The 19,259-nt window shown below is 39.9% G+C and overlaps 1 protein-coding gene across 3 annotated transcripts in view; it reads left to right on the top strand.

Moving 5' to 3' along the window:
- The window catches only part of MYO16 (myosin XVI), a 555,564-nt gene that overhangs the window by 222,910 nt on the left and 313,395 nt on the right, over positions 1–19,259 (top strand). For all 3 annotated transcript variants that reach the window (XM_077482903.1, XM_077482902.1, XM_077482901.1), the window contains exons 7-9: positions 353–478; positions 2,730–2,805; positions 6,483–6,633. In XM_077482903.1, coding sequence (XP_077339029.1) covers positions 353–478; positions 2,730–2,805; positions 6,483–6,633 — 353 coding nt within the window. The remainder of the gene's footprint in view (positions 1–352; positions 479–2,729; positions 2,806–6,482; positions 6,634–19,259) is intronic.

The raw sequence follows: 19,259 nt of genomic DNA, 5'->3' as shown, positions 1-19,259 counted from the left end.
ATAACATGGTGGGGCCCAACTTCTCATAGCTCTTGGATTATATCATATACAGTATAGGAGCTGCAATTACCATCAATTGCAGCGCCATCTGCTGATGACATGTTGTATTCCAATGCAGGAACAGCAGAGCTATGTTATTACTACTTTGTCTGAAAAATCACACTTACAGGAGTTGTTATTGATATATGGACAAGACTTTTATATACAAAGCAGTTGCGTGAAGTAGACACATATCTGTTTTACTATGTTACCGGCTTTTGTAGAGGATTTTTTTTTTTTATCTGTACATTTTTAATTTGTATAATTATACAAAACAGTTTTTTTTTTATAATGACCACACATGTTTCAACAGCTTCACATAGCCTGTGCTGGTGGCTATAAAGATGTTGCTTGCCAGCTATTAGAGCACAATGCTGATCCTGATGCTCAGGATAACCAGTACTGGACTCCTCTTCATTTGGCTGCAAAATATGGACAGGTAATGTGTTGAATTCACCCCAAAGATCTTGCTTTTGGCTATGACATTTCATGTAATTAATAACAAAGTCCTAATTGGTCAATTATAAAATAAAATAAAAACAGTTGCCAGCTGGTATTCAGTAATATGATCAAAAGTGTCTTGATTTTGTACAAAGTCCATAATACATACAGAGAAGCTCATCTCAGACATTTGGAGATCTTAGGCCTGATTCACACCTATGCATTTTTAGTGCTTTTTGCATTTTGTAGATTTGCACTACAGAAGGTGTTCCATTGGAAACCATGTTAAATGGACTGTAGTGCAAATCTGCAAAATGCAAAAAGCACTAAAAATGCTCAATCAGGCCTTTGGTAACTGCTCAGTGTGTTGTTCAGCTTGTTTAACTAAAAAACCTGGAAGCTGATTGGTTTCTATGCAGAGCTGCACCAGATTTTGCCCTTTCCAGTTTAACAGCAGAATATGAGTTGGTATAACATATCAGATGCCAATTTGCCTCTGTATCAGAAGCCTCTGTATTTTGCACATTCGTTTTTAATTTACACTATGGTAAATTTTACAGATTGTAACACATTTTATTACTCCAAAGACATGCCTGTAGGTTAATTGGCTCCTCTCTAAATTGGCCCTAAAAATATATATGACAGTGAGTTGGGGACCTTAGATTGTAAGTTACTTGAGGGTGGGGACTGAAATGAATGTACAATGCTGCATAAATTGATAGTGCTATATAAGTACCTTTTAATAAATAGAATAATAAATAATGTAGAGTCAGACATTCAATAACTGCAGTTTAAATATGTTGTGTTCAAAATAAGTGTTTCTAACTTTAATATGATCATGTATGTATTGCATGTATTGGATTGTGTAGTATGTTTTCAGAAATAATTTGGTTGATCTTGTGCCAGCACTGCAGACTAGCCATAGACAAAAATGACTAGGCAACATTCAGTTATAGACATAAGGTCATCATTACCCTAAATGGCTGATATCAGTTGGATCAGGGAATCAAATCTGTGGAATGCTCCTAACGTGTGCTGACAGCACAGGCCAACCAGTTAAAAGAAGAATCAATCACCAAGAATGGATTTCCTAGCTGAGATAAGATTATTACTGGAGCTATCTACACAGGGACCGGACTGCTGCATTAATGCATACTGTATTAATACCAAAATTGTTGTCAAGAATGATCATGTAGTCCTGTGTTATTTAGTGTATTGACAGACAGAACTTTTTTCAATCGTTTTAGAGTGGAGAAGGATTAGAACCTCTTTCTGTTTTTTTTGCTATCTCGGGCTCCATTATAGAGCTTTCCTACTGTCCGTGCGACAATAGATTCACCAGACAGGAAGTAGGAGAAAATCTGAAACAACGCAGACAGAAATAAAAAATGCTTTTTAATAGAGTAGGCAAATGCATTTTAATAGAGTAGAACCCAGCTTTTTATTTCTGTGTCCTCAGTGCAGACTTTCCATTACTTCCTGTCTGATAAAACCACTGTAAGGCCGCGTACACACGGGCGGACTGTTCGCCCAACTTTGTCCGCTGAACAGTGTTTGGGCGGACAGTCCGCTCGTGTGTGGGCTTTCAGCGGACAGTTTCAGCGGACAGTTTGACGAACAAGGTTTTACGGAATTTCCGAAAAACTGTCCGCTGAAACCTTGTTTCAGCGAACAGTCCGCTCGTGTGTAGGCTTGTTCGTCAAACTAAGTTCCGCGCATGCTCAGAAAGGATTTACACGCCGAAAGTTATAATGCAGTGTATAGGACGTCGTATTTTTCGTCCCGTCGTACGTGCCGTTCACGTCATCGCGCACGGTTTCAGCAAACTGTTCGTCCGTCGTGTGTGGCCATGTCCGTCCATGCTAATTTTGAGCGGACTGTTTGCCGAAACTGTTTGACGGACAAAGTTGGGCGAACAGTCCGCGCATGTGTACGCGGCCTAACAGAAAATAAGGGAAAATGTTAACATACAGGAATGTAAAGATTGATTTTAGATACTAGGTAGACAAACACACAGCTTTAAACGTGTACAAAGTGTGTCTTAAATACATATCACCTTGTTTTACACCATGTATGTAAATAAAACACAACATAGCTTGAGACCTAGTAACAAGACAAATGGAGAGTGGTATGCTGGTCATCTCTTCTATAATTTGCAATTTATTGTTGCTATACTTATTCTGCCGGTGTTTTTGTAGCCCAACAATGTAATATTCAAACATAAAACGTGGACATTTGTATTTTAACAGACACGCCTAGTAAAACTTATTTTGGTGCATCAAGCAAATCCAAATATTATCAACTGCAATGGGGATAAACCTTCAGGTATGTCAGTCATTTTTGATCTGTAAGTCAATGTATTCATTGGAATTTGTTTTTTAATAACTTGTACTGGGAGAAGCAACTGTAATGCTCACATTTCATTTCCCAAGCTTTCTTGTGCTTTCCATGGTTTCTGTTTGTGATTATCACCTTATTTTTATCGTGTTAATTCATTCTCTCTGTCGAAGTTTCAAAACCCCCAGATATCACATCTTTTTTCTCTCTCACTTTAATACAGCTCAGCAGTATTTATATGTCTGATGATGCCTCAGAATATGTTGACACAAATGAACATTAATTTATTATAGAGTTACTAACTAGACATTCGTTTCACATACAGTGGGTATAGAAAAGAATCACCTCCCCTTAAAAATAATTACATTTGGTTGTTTTGCAGCATCACGAAAGATACAGTTTTTGTTTAATCCAACTGTAAGATATAACACCAACATGTCACAAATTAAAAAAAACAAAAACATTCAAACACAGAATCACTGAGTTGAAAAAAGGATCACCCCCATATTTCAGTATTTTGCTGAACCACCTTTTGCTTTAATTACAGCCCTTAGTCTGTTGGGATATGTCTCTACTAACTTTGCACATCTAGACTATGGAATATTTGCACACTCTTTTTTGCAGAACTGCTCAAGTTCAATTAAATTTTATGGTGACCGTTTCTGGACTGCAGATTTCAAGTCATTCCACATATTTCCAATGGGGTTTAAAGTGGTTGTAAACCTCTGATTGCGACTTTTACCTATAGGTAAGTCTAGAATAAGGCTTACCTATAAGTAGTGGAAATATCGCCTAAACGTGCGCTGTTTAGGAGATATTTGCTGTACATTGTGCCAATGATGTCAGCGGGTGCATGCGATGTGAAGAACCCGCCCTGCCTTGACTGGCGGCTCCTGTGCACTTGCTTGGAGTGACGTCACGTGGCTCCAGCCGGTCACAGAGCCAGGGACCGCGACCCGAGAAGGAAGATGGGCGAAGATGGATGAGGCCACCAGCGGGGATAGCACGTGCTATCTTGGCTAACTTAAGGTATTAAACATGCAAAGTTTCAGGACCCTTCCCTCTTCTGTGGTCATACAATCCCTAAAGAATGGAACCTAAAGGTGTAAGATTACATCTTTAATAACATGAGTGAACCAATAAGCATACTTAAACTCCAAATTTCCCAGAAGTCCAATGCTGATGTTTTCTTAGCCCAGTGAAAACACGTTTGATGCATTCCCTTGAATTGGAGAGTTACAATGTGTGGCCCTCTATTATATTACCACATAAAGCCAAGGGTGTGACTCAAATCACTAATAGTCTTTCTGATTTTGCCCTTGCATGGGGAAGAGAACTGTCACTCCAGGCTGTGAAGAAGACAAGCAGCTGTGTTTTCACAATCCTAGGATTAGTTATTTTGTCATAGTTCAAATATTGCTCTTTAACCTCCCAAATTCTCAGCCAGGGTTAAGTGGAATATCTGGCTTCCTGGACATGACTTAACAGTGTTAAAGTGTCACTAAACCCATATCATAAAAAAAACTCTCAATAAATGGTGTATTACATCCTATTCATATTCCCTCAGTCACTATGGAATTCATTTTCTGTGTCCTGCAAAAAATGGGTTTATCTTCATGCTTATGTTTCCCTGTAGACAGTCTGAGAAAGAGATGGATCATGTGACAGCTGTATATTGATTAGGAAAAATGTACTTATATGTTTTTTTTTTATTAAAATAATTACAGTTCCCTCGTCCACATACAGAAATAGAAGGGGCAATGTAAATTAAAACAGTGTGCGTTTAGTATCACTTGAAAGCAGTATTAAACCGAAAAATAACAAATATTTTTTTTTTGCCGCTTACCAGTCTTGGTGGTGTGGTGGCTGAATTTGTTTTCCTTTTTTAGGCTTTTCTCCTTTATTTTGTCTGGTGGTCTGGCCAGTAACACATTTCCTGTCTTATGGTATCTCCACTCTGGATAAAGTAGACACCTTAGAACAGCACTATTGTCAATCTGGGATAGGGTAGTGTTAGATGCACTAGCAGCTTTGGATGAACTTGTCTAAAAAAAATGAATTAGAATTCCAGCTCCCATTTTTTATGCAGTTACATCAACAGTTTTTTTCATTTTTGAGATAAGAGTTTTTTCATAAATGAATAAAATTTGACCATTGTACCCACCCCTGTTAGTGTTAATGATTTGTCTCAACTTTTGTGGGACAGCTTGGTTTGTTAAAGAAAGTTGAAAAATAACAGACTTACTGGCAGGATCACCTTGTCCAAATAAAGGAAAAAAAGCCTAAAAAAGTGTATCCACAACATTTAAGGATCGGTAAGCTGTAATATAATACATGTTTGTTTTGGGGTTTAATGCCACTTTAGGATTTGGATTATTGCATATGCGTACTAGTGCCTAATTTTCTTTGAATATTTTATTTTTAAAATGATTTCATTTTTGAGAAATCTGTTTTAAATCCACATTTTTTAAGAGAACCAATTCAAAGCAGCCATTTAAAATAATCTGGATAGCCACATTATTATAACACATCCTTGTCTCTCAGGGATAAGTGCCCTTTTTTTCATATGTATTTTTTTGCATGTCAGAGCCGAAATGTTATCTCCAGTCGCAAGGCGCCTATAGAGGCTAATCTAAATCCTACATGAGTTTAAGGGCTTGTAGCCCTTTCCATCTCGCTAAAGAAAGATCAGCAGTGGATTGCATTTCAGAAATGTTTGACAGTTGTTGAAGAGGAGATATCTCCCCTCCCCATCACCTAATTTAACCCTGTAAATGATTCAAAACTGCAATGCAACTGCATGCATTGTACTCGATTGAGGAGTGGTTGAGGTGCAGCCCCGCAGACTTGCATATATTATCTTTGAGAACCGTAATGCCTGTAGAACGCAATGCTGTTTAATCTCTGCTGGGTCTCCTGGTTTTACTGCCCCTTACTACACATGTGAAGGAAACCTATGGCTGTTAACTGACACTGACACTGTCTGGTCTGCTGGAGGAGGATATCCCTGCCAATTAACAAACCCTTAATGCCGTGTGCACATGACCAGACTTTCTGGAAAACTAGGTCCAAAGGGATTAGTCCGTCAGACAATCCGATCATGTGTGGGCTAGTCCAATCATTTTTCGAAAAATAAATTCAACAGACCTAGAAATAGAACATGTTTGAAATCTATCCGATGGACTCAATTCCGACGGACTAAAATCGTGAAAACAATTCGTCTGTCTGCTGGTCCGACAGACCAAATACGATGCAAGGGAAGCTATTGGCTACTGGAACATCCTTGTTTAATCCGGTCGTGTGTACGTGGCATTTCCTTTCATGAAATCTGGACAGCACCTTTGTCATGTGACAAATTTTTGAGTATTTGTTATCAATGTTAAGCACAGGCAGAAAGCAGGACATCCTTAATGGATATAAAACATTTATTTATATCAATCAATATCAATGATATATCATTCATATCAATTATTATATCAAAAGTGGAGACTATTACACATGTATATTGGTGACTAGTTTTTTCTTTTAATATTTTATTGTTAAAAGCATTCTCTGACCTATGAACAGCCCAGAGCTTTGTGAATGCCAATCCTGCGATCTTTGAAATGTATTAATCTTTTTTCTTATGAATATTTGATTCCAACTAATTGCACATGTATCCGTAGACATTGCTGCAACAGAATTCATACAAGATATGTTATTCAAAGCTGAAGATATCTTAGAAGAAAGAAAAAAGGACCCTTCCTTTTCCTCTATTTTCCAAGAAGATCAGTATGAAGAAAGCCTACAGGATCTTCCGCTGGCTTCCAGTAAACTGTAAGATTTGACAAAACCATTGAAATTACCTACTGTATAATATGATGGATTTTGCTTTGCAAAACTGAGTTTCTGGCTCTGTGCCTGGGCCATAGAATTACTCTCCTGCTCCTACAGAAAGAGGAAAGTGTTCCTGCTGTATTCTTTGTACTATAACAAAAATAATTCAGACTGAAATCCACTAGGAAATGTAATGGTATAAGAAGAGCATCAGTATACAGCAATAGTCAGCCCCCCATCCTTTAGAATATATATCTAACCTCTCTTGACATCCACTGCCTGTAAACAGCTGGGTTTGAAGTACCCTGTTGTCTAATGACCAGTCTGGCCAAGGAACACCATTTCAGGGAGTGTGATCTGAGAAGAAATAGAAGTATCTTCATTACAATTATATATAATAAAAGTTATGCACTGGGTCTTCCCTGGTAAACACAGAGAAGAGGACAAAAAGGACAAACACATGGGATCGATTTGCTAAAAGCAAATAGGCTTTTCACTTTTCAAAGGATTTTTCCTTCAGCTTAGTGATTGTGGCAAAAATTCACTTTTCAAAACGTTCCCAATCATTTGAAAGGAAAAAAGAAAAATCAGTATTGCTTATGATTGGATGGTGAAAGTCAGCAGAGTTCACCTCATTCATAAGATAAGGGAAATTTCTCTTCAAAAGTAAAATGCCCCTGGAAGGGAACAACCTACTTGCCTTTAGTAAATCAAGCCCAATAATAGTACAAATAAATAATAGATTTGCAGGTATAGTAAATAGTATTGCAGAAGACCCATGTTGTGTCAATTATAACACAATATGGAAAGGTGAAGTAGTTGTAAAGGCAGACGTTTTTTTATCTTAAAGTGGATGTAAACCTGATTCATGAAATTTGACCTAAGCACATACAGTTGTGCTCATAAGTTTACACACCCTGGCACATTCTTGGCCATTTTTCAGAGAATACGAATGATAACACAAAAACATTTCTTTCACTCATGGTTAGTGTTTGGCTGAAGCCACATATTATCAATCAACTGTGTTTACTCCTTTTAAATCATAGTCACAACAGAAACTACCCAAATGACCCTGATCAAAAGTTTACATACCCTGGTGATTTTGGCCTGATAACATGCACACAAGTTGACACAAAGGGGTTTGAATGGCTATTAAAGTTACCCATCCTCACCTGAATTGTCAAAGGATCTGGGGGAAAAGATAGTTGAACTGTATAAAACAGGAAAGGGATATAAAAAGATATCCAAAGAATTGAGAATGCCGATCAACAGTGTTCAAATTCTAATTAAGAAGTGGAAAATGAGGGGTTCTGTTGAAACCAAACCACGGTCAGGTAGACCAACTAAAATTTCAGCCACAACTACCAGTAAAATAGTTTTGGATGCAAAGAAAAACCCACAAATAACTTTAGATGAAATACAGGATTCTTTGAAAACATGTGGTGTTTCAAGATGCACAAACAGGAGGCACTTGAAGAAAGATGGGCTGCATGGTTGAGTCGCCAGAATAAAGCCATTACTACGCAAATGCCGCAAAGTAGTTCACTTACAATACGCCAAACAGCACAGATACAAACCTCAAACCTTTTGACACAAAGTAATTTGTGATGAGACCAAATTTAGCTTTTTGGGTCAACAAGGCCTATGATGAAAGGTACACCATTCCTACTGTGAAACACAGAGGTGGATTGCTGATGTTTTGGGGATGTATGAGCTACAAAAGCACAGGAATTTGGTCAAAATTGATGGTAAGATGAATGCAGTATGTTATCAAAAAATACTGGAGGGAACATTTACATTCAGCAGCCAGAAAGCTGTGCATGGGACGTATTTGGACATTCCAACAGGACAATGATCCAAAACACAAGGCCAAGTCGACCTGTCATAGGCTACAGCAGAATAAAGTGAAAGTTCTGGAGTGGCCATCTCAGTCTCCTGACCTCATTATTATTGAGCCATTCTGGGGAGATCTCAAACATGCAGTCTATGTAAGACAGTCCAAGAATTTACAGGAACTGGAGGCTTTTTGCCAAGAGGAATGGGCAGCTTTGCCATCTGAGAAGATAAAGAGCCTCATCCACAAATACCACAAAAGACTGCAAGCTGTCATTGATGTTAAAGGGGGCAATACACGGTATTAAGAACGGGGGTATATAAACTTTTGATCAGGGTTATTTGGGTAGTTTCTGTTGTCATTATGATTTAAAAAGAGTAAACACAGTTGATTGATAATAAATGGCTTCAGCCAAACACTAACCATGAGTGAAAGAAAAGTTGTTGTGTTATCATTTGTATTCTCTGAAAAATGGTCAAGAAATCATAAATTCTGCCAGGGTGTGTAAACGTATGAGCACAACTATATATCTGTAGTCATGTAAATATATAGTATATATCATTCCTTAACCCTTCATATAAAATATACTATATTGACAGCGCTAAATATTTGGAAAATTTCAAACCAATATATATATAGAAAATATATATAAAAAAGATGACAGTTCATAAATTGCAAGGAATCCACCAAAAAGTTTTTTTGCAGCCCAAACAAGTGTTTATAAGCCATCCATTTCAGTGTTCACAAGATGAGGAAAAAGACAGTCCATCTCCAAGCCAAAGACACCAGTGCGCAGTAGCTTCACGATCAGTGACACCCCTTATGGTAAAGCACTTACCAGAACTCAAAGGGTTACAGGCACATCACAAAAATCATTGGTTCCTCGGATTCCTTATAGCAATACTTCCAATTAAACCAATACCCATAAGGTTGTCAGCATGAATAGTTAAAGGTTCCTTGATTTCCTTAAAACTATATCTTTGGTTCAATAGTACTCCATTCAGCAAAGATTCACATCTAGGAAAAATTAAAAACATATTCCATAGTGCAAAAATGGGCGTGACCAAGCGGCTGTACGTCATCGCAGAGGAGAAGGTTTGATTGTTTGCCCGGGACCCCCGTGAACGCTGAGATCGTGTACTATCTCTTGTTCTCAGAACTGCGGTGAGACAAGCCTGATCGTACTGCGAGTGATTAATGATGAAAAACATATTCCATAGTGCAAACCGTTTTTTATTTTTTAAACTTCTCATACGCTAATAAAACATACGTACACAAATTAAAATTGTAAAATCATTAATCACTCGCAGTACGATCAGGCTTGTCTCACCGCAGTCCTGAGAATAAGAGATAGTACATGATCTCAGCGTCCACGGGGGTCCCAGGCAAACAATCAAACCTTCTCCTCTGCGATGACGTACAGCCGCTTGGTCACACCCATTTTTGCACTATGGAATATGTTTTTCATTTTTCCTACATGTGAATCTTTGCTGAGGGGAGTACTATTGAACCAAAGATATAGTTTTAAGGAAATCAAGGAACCTTTAACTATTCATGCTGACAACCTTATAGGTATTGGTTTAATTGGAAGCATTGCTATAAGGAATCCGAGGAACCAATGATTTTTGTGATGTGCCTGTAACCCTTTGAGTTCTGGTAAGTGTTTTACCATAAGGGGTGTCACTGATCGTGAAGCTACTGCGCACTGGTGTCTTTGGCCTGGAGATGGACTGTCTTTTTCCTCACCTCGTGAACACTGAAATGGATGGCTTATAAACACCTGTTTGGGCTGCAAAAAAACTTTTTGGTGGATTCCTTGCAATTTATGAACTGTCATCTTTTTTATATATATTTTCTATATATATTGGTTTGAAATTTTCCAAATATTTAGCGCTGTCAATATAGTATATTTTATATGAAGGGTTAAGGAATGACATATACTATATATTTATATGATTTGTGATTTAATTTATGATAGCAGCTTACAATCGGATGAGATTTGACTTCCTTTAGTTTTGAGCGCTGGGATCAGTGAGGAATATTTTTATATTGTTCAGTGATATTAGTAGTTATATATCTGTAGTGTTTTCTTGCCTCTCTCCAAAGTCCCATGTCTTTCTGCTGTTTCATTGCTCTGTTATTAGCATGATAATTTCTGACAAGTTCTCTGTCAACCGAGATAAATGTCAGTCTGAAATTTGTGTCACGGTTGCTATAAATAGATTAGCAGAGAGCTTGCCTTGTCACAGCATAGTTCTTCAAGTATCTGCCTATGTGGAGGGAGGTGCGTGCCTTTCCTCCAATCAGCTGTCTTGGCTGTATGCCAAGAATTCACTCCCAGTGCTGAATGGAAAGAGAAAATTTCTAACATGATGTGCACTTCCTAAAGAATATATAAAGCTGCACACAGCAGATATACAGGCAAAACTTATGAAGGAGGATTTGTTTCATCTCTGTGCATCATCTGAGGCTGTTTACTTCACTGGGTATATGTGATTACATCCACTTTAATGTATTCTATGCATTAAGATAAAAAATCCTTTTGTGCGCAGTAGCCCCCTCAGTCCCCCTAATACATACCTGAATCCAGTGGGGGCTGGTGGTAATTTTTTTTTTTGGGAGGGCAGCAAACAGTGCACCCACAGCCACCCCCTCCACCCCCGGTCAAGTAACCCGCACCACCACCCCCCCAGTTGGTCAGGCCACCCGGAGCACTTACCCCAGGTGGGAAGCACTTCCCCTGGGTGACAGGGAGCGGGCATCACCGGTGGCTTCCCCTTCCCCTGCTCTCCTCTGTGGGCATCACCGTGGCTTCCGTCTCCTCCCTCCTCCTAGGCAGCCAATCAGAATGCTTTTCCTTTTTCGGCATATTGGAAATGGTTCTCAGACACGCTTCATGATTGGCCAGGAGGAGGATCAGTGTATAAATAGCGAATATTCATTCGCTATTATCACACAACTGGGTGGGCTTGGTTCGCAGTGCTCTGCGCCCTAAGCCCACCCTATTTTGAAGCTTATTAGAGCCTCTAGCTCTAATCAAGGAAAACACCCCCCCCCCAATTGGAATCCATGCATCCGACATCCTGCATGGGGGGCAGATGGGAGAAGGTCCCCATTACAATGGTAGTAGGGGAAAAGAATGTTCCCCTTACAGATAGGTGTCACTGGTGTCACTGGAAACTTATCTTACAGGAATTGCACACTACTCAAGAAACCTGTAGCAACCTCCGATGGAACTTTAATTGAGAAAGACTGTACTAATTGTTTGAGAAATAAGAAATTGTGATGTGCTCTAACTGTGACTTAGCCCCTGTACACATGGTTGGAGATTTCCACAACCAAATCCGTCGGATTTTGCCCGTCGGATTTTGTCCATCGGGTCTTGTCTGAAACTGTTGCATACACACGGTCGGACAAAGTTGGCGAAAAATCTGATCTTTCAGAACGTGATGACGTAATTTCGTTATGATGGGACTACATTCAGGCTAGTGGCCAATAGCTTTGATGTAGGAATTTGATCTGAGCATGCGTGGCACTTGGTCCGATCAAAATTCTCTACACATGATCGGAGTATGTCTGACCGGCCCAGTTGGTCGGGAAATATTTCCAACATGTTGGAAAATTGGGTCCGACGGATATTCGGACGGAATCAGTCCGATGCATACCACACACAGTCGGATTATCCGACGACACGGTCCGATAGGACACATTTCGATGGATTCTCCGACCGTGTGTACAAGGGCATACACACTTTCTGTATTATTTGCGGTAGATTAACCATACAGGAGGTTACTGCGATTTTGCTGCAATTTGTTTTTTGCATTTTTTAATCTGCTCAACAACAAATTGGCCAGAAAAAGTAAAAAAATGCAAACCGCAAATTGCGGCAAAATCACAGTAAAATCATGTGTGCAAAAATGCTAAATGCACAGCAAAAAGCACTGCAAAAATGATCTAAAGCAAACTGCATAGGTGTGAACTGAGCCTTAAGGTCAGAGAAGATAAGGCCATACTCAAAATGTGAAACACAGAAAGCAGGGTTTTCTAGCAAATAAAGGTAATGGTAATCCTCTTGTGATGCCTGCTTTTAGGTAGCACTTCCACTTTTAAATACTTTTAAATATTTAAAATGACTGAGAGATCTGCTTTTAAACTTCAAGCTCATTTGAAGAGAATTCAATTAAACTATATTTTTAATTGAAAATTGGTCAGTATTCAAAACCAGGAACGAGTTCTTAATTCCTGGCACTTTCCTTGCAGCATCTGACACATGCCCGTTCTTTCATTTGTCTTTGGATCCTTGATAACCAACCTGGTTGTCTGCTTCCTGGAAATTTTAAGTGGATATTTACTGATTTTCCTGCCATACTAGCCTATTGTAATCTGTTGTTGATTCTAATTTCTAGCCTAGTATATTATGAATAGAAATGCTAGAAATGGAAAACAAAAACAGCATAATGAAAAGTGTATAAAAATGCAAAAAAATACTGATCAGGATTCAGCTCAATAACATCTGCCACCATGCTGTGTCAGACACATTTACTGAAAATTAATCTTCAAGGATAGGAAATAAATTGCGAGCAAAAAAAAATTAGCACTTAACCTTTAATATCTGAGTAAATGGTGGCAGTAGAGGCAAAGTGTATGTCCTATAATTACACATCATTGTGAAAAAAAGATTTGTGGTTGATGACATATTAATGGCTTCATGTTATGGGGTTCACATACAGTTTATATTTTGGGGAATGTAAATGGGCATTGTTGTCCTTTTTTATAGCTTTACATTTTGTCATAATTATAAAGCATGGTTTACCTTGTTCCTGCAGTCATTTTGTAGGCAGGATGTTAAAGGAAACCTGTTTTGTGAGAAATATGTAGGCTACCATTGCCGACCCCACCTTAAGAAAATGCTAGTTGCTTGGTTGCAGACAGTGATTTTAGTAATATTTAAGACACTGACTTAAAACACATATAGAGATCAGGAATTCTGACTTCATTTGCTGCATGCTTGTTCTTTTGAGTCAATGATAAGACTGGGAGCCTGGCAAGCTACATTTTCAGAAGAAAGTAAACAATGATAATGTACATATTTCTCTTAGCACAGTCTTATAGGTAATACTTAAAGTAAAAATCTACCGAGTAGGCAGTCCAGCTCACATAATGGCCCTAACTATCATTGCTGAACCAGAGTCAGGACTATTATGTGAGCGGAACTACCTACTGCCCATCTCTAGATGTAATTTTCCATAAATTCCTAGGGAGAATCCTTAGCGGTAGCACATTATAATGATGGAGGGGAGAACCATGCGGTTTAACTCACAGCATTGTGTTGTAAAATGAGGGTTGTGGTCTGGGATTATGGGCAGTAGTAGACCCAGTGGAGATCTAACTCTACTTTTTTTATTTAAAATAAAAAAAATGTGGTTAACTTAACATTAAAATTATTTATAGGTGCTTTTCACTGTAAATATATTTGATGAATATCCAAATATACAGTATACAATATGTAATGAACCTATGGTCTACACTGAGAGCTGTATTGCACAAAACATTTGTTTTTTTCTTGCATTTGTGTAACTGAGGGAAATGATCTCTTATGCTGCGTACACACAATCAGAATTTTGGTCGGAAAAAACTCTGATGTTTTTCCCGACGGAATTCTGACGGAATTTCGCTCAAGCTGTCTTGCATACACACGGTCACACCAAATTCCGACCGTCAAGAAAGCGGTGACGTACTACACGTACAAGGGGACTAGAAAAAGGAAGTTCAATACCCAGTAGCCAATAGCTTCCATCTAGTTGAATCGGAGCATGTGTGAGTTTTTGCGCATCGGAATTGCATGCACACAATCGGAATTTCTGATTTTTGCTGGTGGGAATTCTGCTAGTTAAATTCCGATGGAGCATACAAACGATCACATTTTCCGATGAAAAGCTCTCATCGGTCGTTTGCTGGCCGAAATTCCAATCGTGTGTACGCAGCATCAGTTGTCACCACTGGAAGATTTCCTTTCTAGTCCTGTTCTAACGCATGACATTGGCTTCTTCCTTACTTTTAGTCCAATTGACATTGGTAACAGGAGAAATGACAAAAGTGAACCTCAGACAATAATGATAACCCAATAGAGGTTGTAGCCCCTCAGCACTCTATCCAAAACCTAAAATAAAACTTTGGCCTTAAATATACTTTACATATACTTCTAGCTGTCTAAAATATAACGCTCTTACATTATCTTAAGTCTGCAAGATCTTCCCCACTTACTTCATCCTCTGCATTTCTTTCAACAATCAACTTCAAAATTCTTATGCCGCGTACACACGGTCGAATTGTATGACGTACTTAGTCCGTTGAAACACATTTCAACGGACAATCCGCTCGTGTGTGGGCTTCAGCAGACTTTTTCAGCGTGCAGTCCGGAGTACTAAGAATTTCGGTTTGCACAACAATCTTTCCGTCGTACTTTGGTTTCAGCGGACAATACGGTCGTTAGTATGCTAGTCCGACGGACTAAGAATGGCGCATGCCCATATCAGTATAACATTTATTTTAAGGAGTATTTAAAGACAAAAGTATAAGGTCCACTTATCAGACCCCCCCCCCCCCCTGATGGCCCATTGTTTTAGGGAGGGGGGATGTTTTGGACAGGTAACCCTCTCCACTTCATTGAGAGCTGAGAGTCTTTTAAAACTAGTGTTCGTATTGAAGCTAGCATATTCGTCACGCTGCTAATTTTGTGTTTTTTTAATATAGCACATTCTTTTCTTCTTCATAATGCAAGAAAAGTGAAGTTGCTTTGCTGCTTATATTCACACAGAGTTATCACAAATGTCTTTATTCATCCTCATCCTATGATTAATATTCCAATTCGAGAATAAATTAAAAAAACAAAAACGGACAAAAACGGACGAATAAAGCTGAAGTCTGAAAAGCGCGAATCGTCTCTAACCAAACTTCCACTAACGCAAAGTCAGCAGAAGGAGCCCAAAGGGTGCTTTGCTGTGTCTTGGACTTCCTATTTCTAGTCCCGTCGTACGAGCTGTACGTCATCGCGCAAGCTTTCGGCGGACTGTTTGTGTATCCGTGTGTGGCCAAGTCCGTTCGGTAGAAAGTACGCCGGATTGTATGACGGACTAAGTACGTCATACAATTCGATCGTGTGTACGCGGCATTACAGTACCTCCACATGTATTACCAAGCTACCTAAGACACAGACTTCTTATATCTTTCTGTAGTTATGTAATTCTTTGTTGTTATTTTCCATTTATTACCCCTCAAAATTACTGTACAAAACCTTCTTTTCTCCCTCTTAAATCTGTTCACATCTACTCTTGTTAACCCCCTAAGTGCTGCTTGCATAAAAATAGGGGTGAGAACCAGTAGCGGTTTTCCCTTCAGGCAGCCAGCGATATGGCAGTAACCCAGCATGTCCCGACATCCCCCCCAGCGGCCAGCGGCACTTAACTTCACCCCTTGCTGTCTGCCCAGCACTTACCCCATCTTAGTGATGGGCTGCGGGTCAGGCAATAGGTGACAGGTGGCAAGCTCTATCCCAGGCAGCGGCTCCTGTGTCATCTCATAGAGGCGATGTGTGTCTCTTCTCTCCCCTCCAGGCATCCAATAGGATCGCCTGTCCTTTCATTCAATTGGGTGTCGGGTCTCAGACCCGCTTCCAGAAACACACTCCCCCCCATTGGAATTCGTGCATCCAACGTCCCTGTATGTAAATCAGGGGGCCGGACGCACGGATGGAGGGGCGGCACCCGTGCGCCTGTGAACCCCTAATGCACAGGCCGCTACTTGAGAACTATTCTATAAATCTAAATTTTAGATTCTATGATAAAATCTTTGATTTCATAACTGTATTCAGGGAATATAAACTTCTTCCTTTTACCTTTGAATATTTGCTCTTTCATCAGTATTTTTCCTTACATATTTGCACTTGTGAGTTTTTTCATGTCTCATATGCTTGGCTTACATATAAATGCACTGATAATATTCAGTAAGAGTTTTCTGGTTCTTGCTTTAAATATTTCTTATTTTCACATAGAAAATCTTAAGGTTTTTCCCATTATCACATTATCATCAGTATGATCTGTTCTATTATGCCTTTAGGGTTTTCTCAATACAGACATTAGAATGAGGTTAAATACAAACGAATTCTTGAAATATTATTTTGTAGATTGAGTCCTGTACCACAGACAGTAAATTTTTCCATAAGAACTCCCTGTATCAATATATTCCCTTTTATATCTTCAAGAATTATTTTAACCTTTTTACCTTATTGGTATTATTTTCATTTTCATGATTGATGCAGTCATATGCCTTTTTAAAACCAACCTATAATATGAATGAAATACTTATATATGTGAAGAGCCACAATGTAATCACAGAGCTATGCTATTGTTTGACATATTGGGGGAGCACTGCTGGAGCCCCTCTGCAGCCCCTCTGAATCCACACTAATAGGTTCCTCCATATAATTATCTAGTCTCGTTATCTTTTATTTTTGTAAAATATAATTATCCAATAGCCCCTGTAAATTGTTACTTTTTTCTTATAACTATTTTATGTTTTTGGATTAAAAAAACAAAAAACGTTTTCCCAGTCCTTTGGCATCTTTTCTTCCTCCCATACTTCACAGCTTATATTCTGTATGTGCCAACATTTCCAGTTAAAGCGGTAGTAAACCCGCACATTTTTTTATTTTTTTTTTAAACCTGCAAAGCAAAAGGCATAATGAGCTAGTATGCACCGCATACTAGCTCATTATGAAATACTTACCTTAGAACGAGGCCCCAACATCTGGCCCGATCCACGCCGAGGGAGCTGACATGCTCCCTCTGCGTTTCTTCCGGGTATCGCGGCTCCGGCGCTGTGAGTGGCCGGAGCTGCGATATCGTCACTCCCGCGCATGCGCGGGGGAGATTTCAGTCAGGCCGCTCGGCCGCTGCCGGATTTTGACGGCGAGAAACCCCTTGTGCGCATGCGCCGCTGCAGTCAGCGGCGCATACCGAGGGGAATATCTCCTAAACCGTACAGGTTTAGGAGATATTTTTTTTACCTACAGGTAAGCCTTATTATAGGCTTTCCTGTAGGTAAAAGTTAAAAATGTGGGTATACAACCACTTTAACTTCATCCTTATACAGACCCTTGCTTTTCTTCCTCCAACTTTCTGCTAACCCTAAGGCCGCGTACACACGGGCGGATTGTCTGGCCAACTAAGTTCGTCAGACAATCCGACAGACAGTCCGTCCTACTTTTGAATGAACGGACTTGACCACACACGATGAACAGACAGTCCGTTGAAAGCTTGCGCGATGACGTGTACAGCACGTACGACGGGACTAGAAATACGACGTCCAATACACTGCAATGCAACCTTCGGCCGTGTAAATCCTTTCTGAGCATGCGCCATACTTAGTCCGTCCAACTTGCCTACTCACGAGCGGACTGTCCGCTGAAACCAAGTTTGGACGGACTGTATTATGGAAATTCCGAAAGACTTAGGCCGCGTACACACGAGAGGATTGTCCGTCCAACTTAGTCCGCTGAAACGTGTTTCAGCGGACAATCCGCTCGTGTGTGGGTTTCAGCGGACTTTTTCAGCGGACAGTCTGGCGGACTAAGTCTTTCGGAATTTCCGTAATATTGTCCGTCCAAACTTGGTTTCAGCGGACAGTCTGCTCATGAGTAGGCTAGTTCGACGGACTAAGTATGGCGCATGCTCAGAAAGGATTTACACGGCCGAAGGTTGCATTGCAGTGTATTGGACGTCGAATTTCTAGTCCCGTCGTACGTGCCGTACACGTCATCGCGCAAGCTTTCAGCGGACTGTCTGTTCGTCGTGTGTGGTCAAGTCCGTTCATTCAAAAGTAGGACGGACTGTCTGTCGGATTGTCTGACGGACTTAGTTGGACGGATAGTCCGCCCGTGTGTACGCGGCCTTAGTCCGCCAGACTGTCCGCTGAAAAAGTCCGCTGAAGCCCACACACGAGCGGATTGTCCGCTGAAACACGTTTCAGCGGACTAAGTTGGACAGACAGTCCGCCCGTGTGTACGCGGCCTAATACTTCTGTCTCTCTGTGTTTTTTTTTTAACAATCTCAATTTCTCCCACTTTAGTGCTGTCTCTATTTAGCACTACTTGAAATCCTTCTGTCTTTCCTTAATTTGGCCTTTATGTATAATGAGGTCACTGTCTCTTCTTCACACAAGTCAGTCGATGTTGAAACACCTCTTTCTTAATTGTACATTATGGGACACAGAAAAGGTATTTGGTAATATTGGACTATGCTGCTGCCTTTGGGAGATTGGGCACTGGCAAAAAAGCTAAAAGGACAGTCCAGTATAACATATTCCATTCCTAGTATACCCCAAGGATTTGTTAGTTTCATAGGAGAATGGACTCATTTCTTTCTTCTACCAAGACGTTTTCTAGCAAGTTTTGGTCAGTTGTGAGACAGCTGCTTTGGGACGGGTCATTACTTTGGAGCGGTAATCTTTTTGTAAGTTTTGGTCAGTTGCTACAGAGTTACTGAGACTTGTTTTGCAGGTTTCCAGATTGGCTGATCATCAGAAAAGCCTTGCAGGCTGTACCCAGACCCCACTGTGGGGAAAATGTAGGTCCAACTTGTAATATGCCCTTGGTCCCTGGACTCTACATTAGGTAACTTCTCCTGACACCTTTGGTATAAAGTGGGATTTAGTTGTAGAGTGCTTTACAGGGCTAGGGATGTGGTTCACACTTCTTGTGGAACCCTGTCCCTGAAGACTTCTGAAGGAGTATGCT

This window comes from Lithobates pipiens, unplaced genomic scaffold, assembly GCF_037356315.1.
Source record: "Lithobates pipiens isolate NorthernLeopardFrog02 unplaced genomic scaffold, aLitPip1_a1.2 Scaffold_16, whole genome shotgun sequence".
In the NCBI taxonomy this organism is placed as follows: Eukaryota; Metazoa; Chordata; class Amphibia; order Anura; family Ranidae; genus Lithobates; species Lithobates pipiens.
This window is presented reverse-complemented; position numbering and strand designations above follow the sequence as displayed.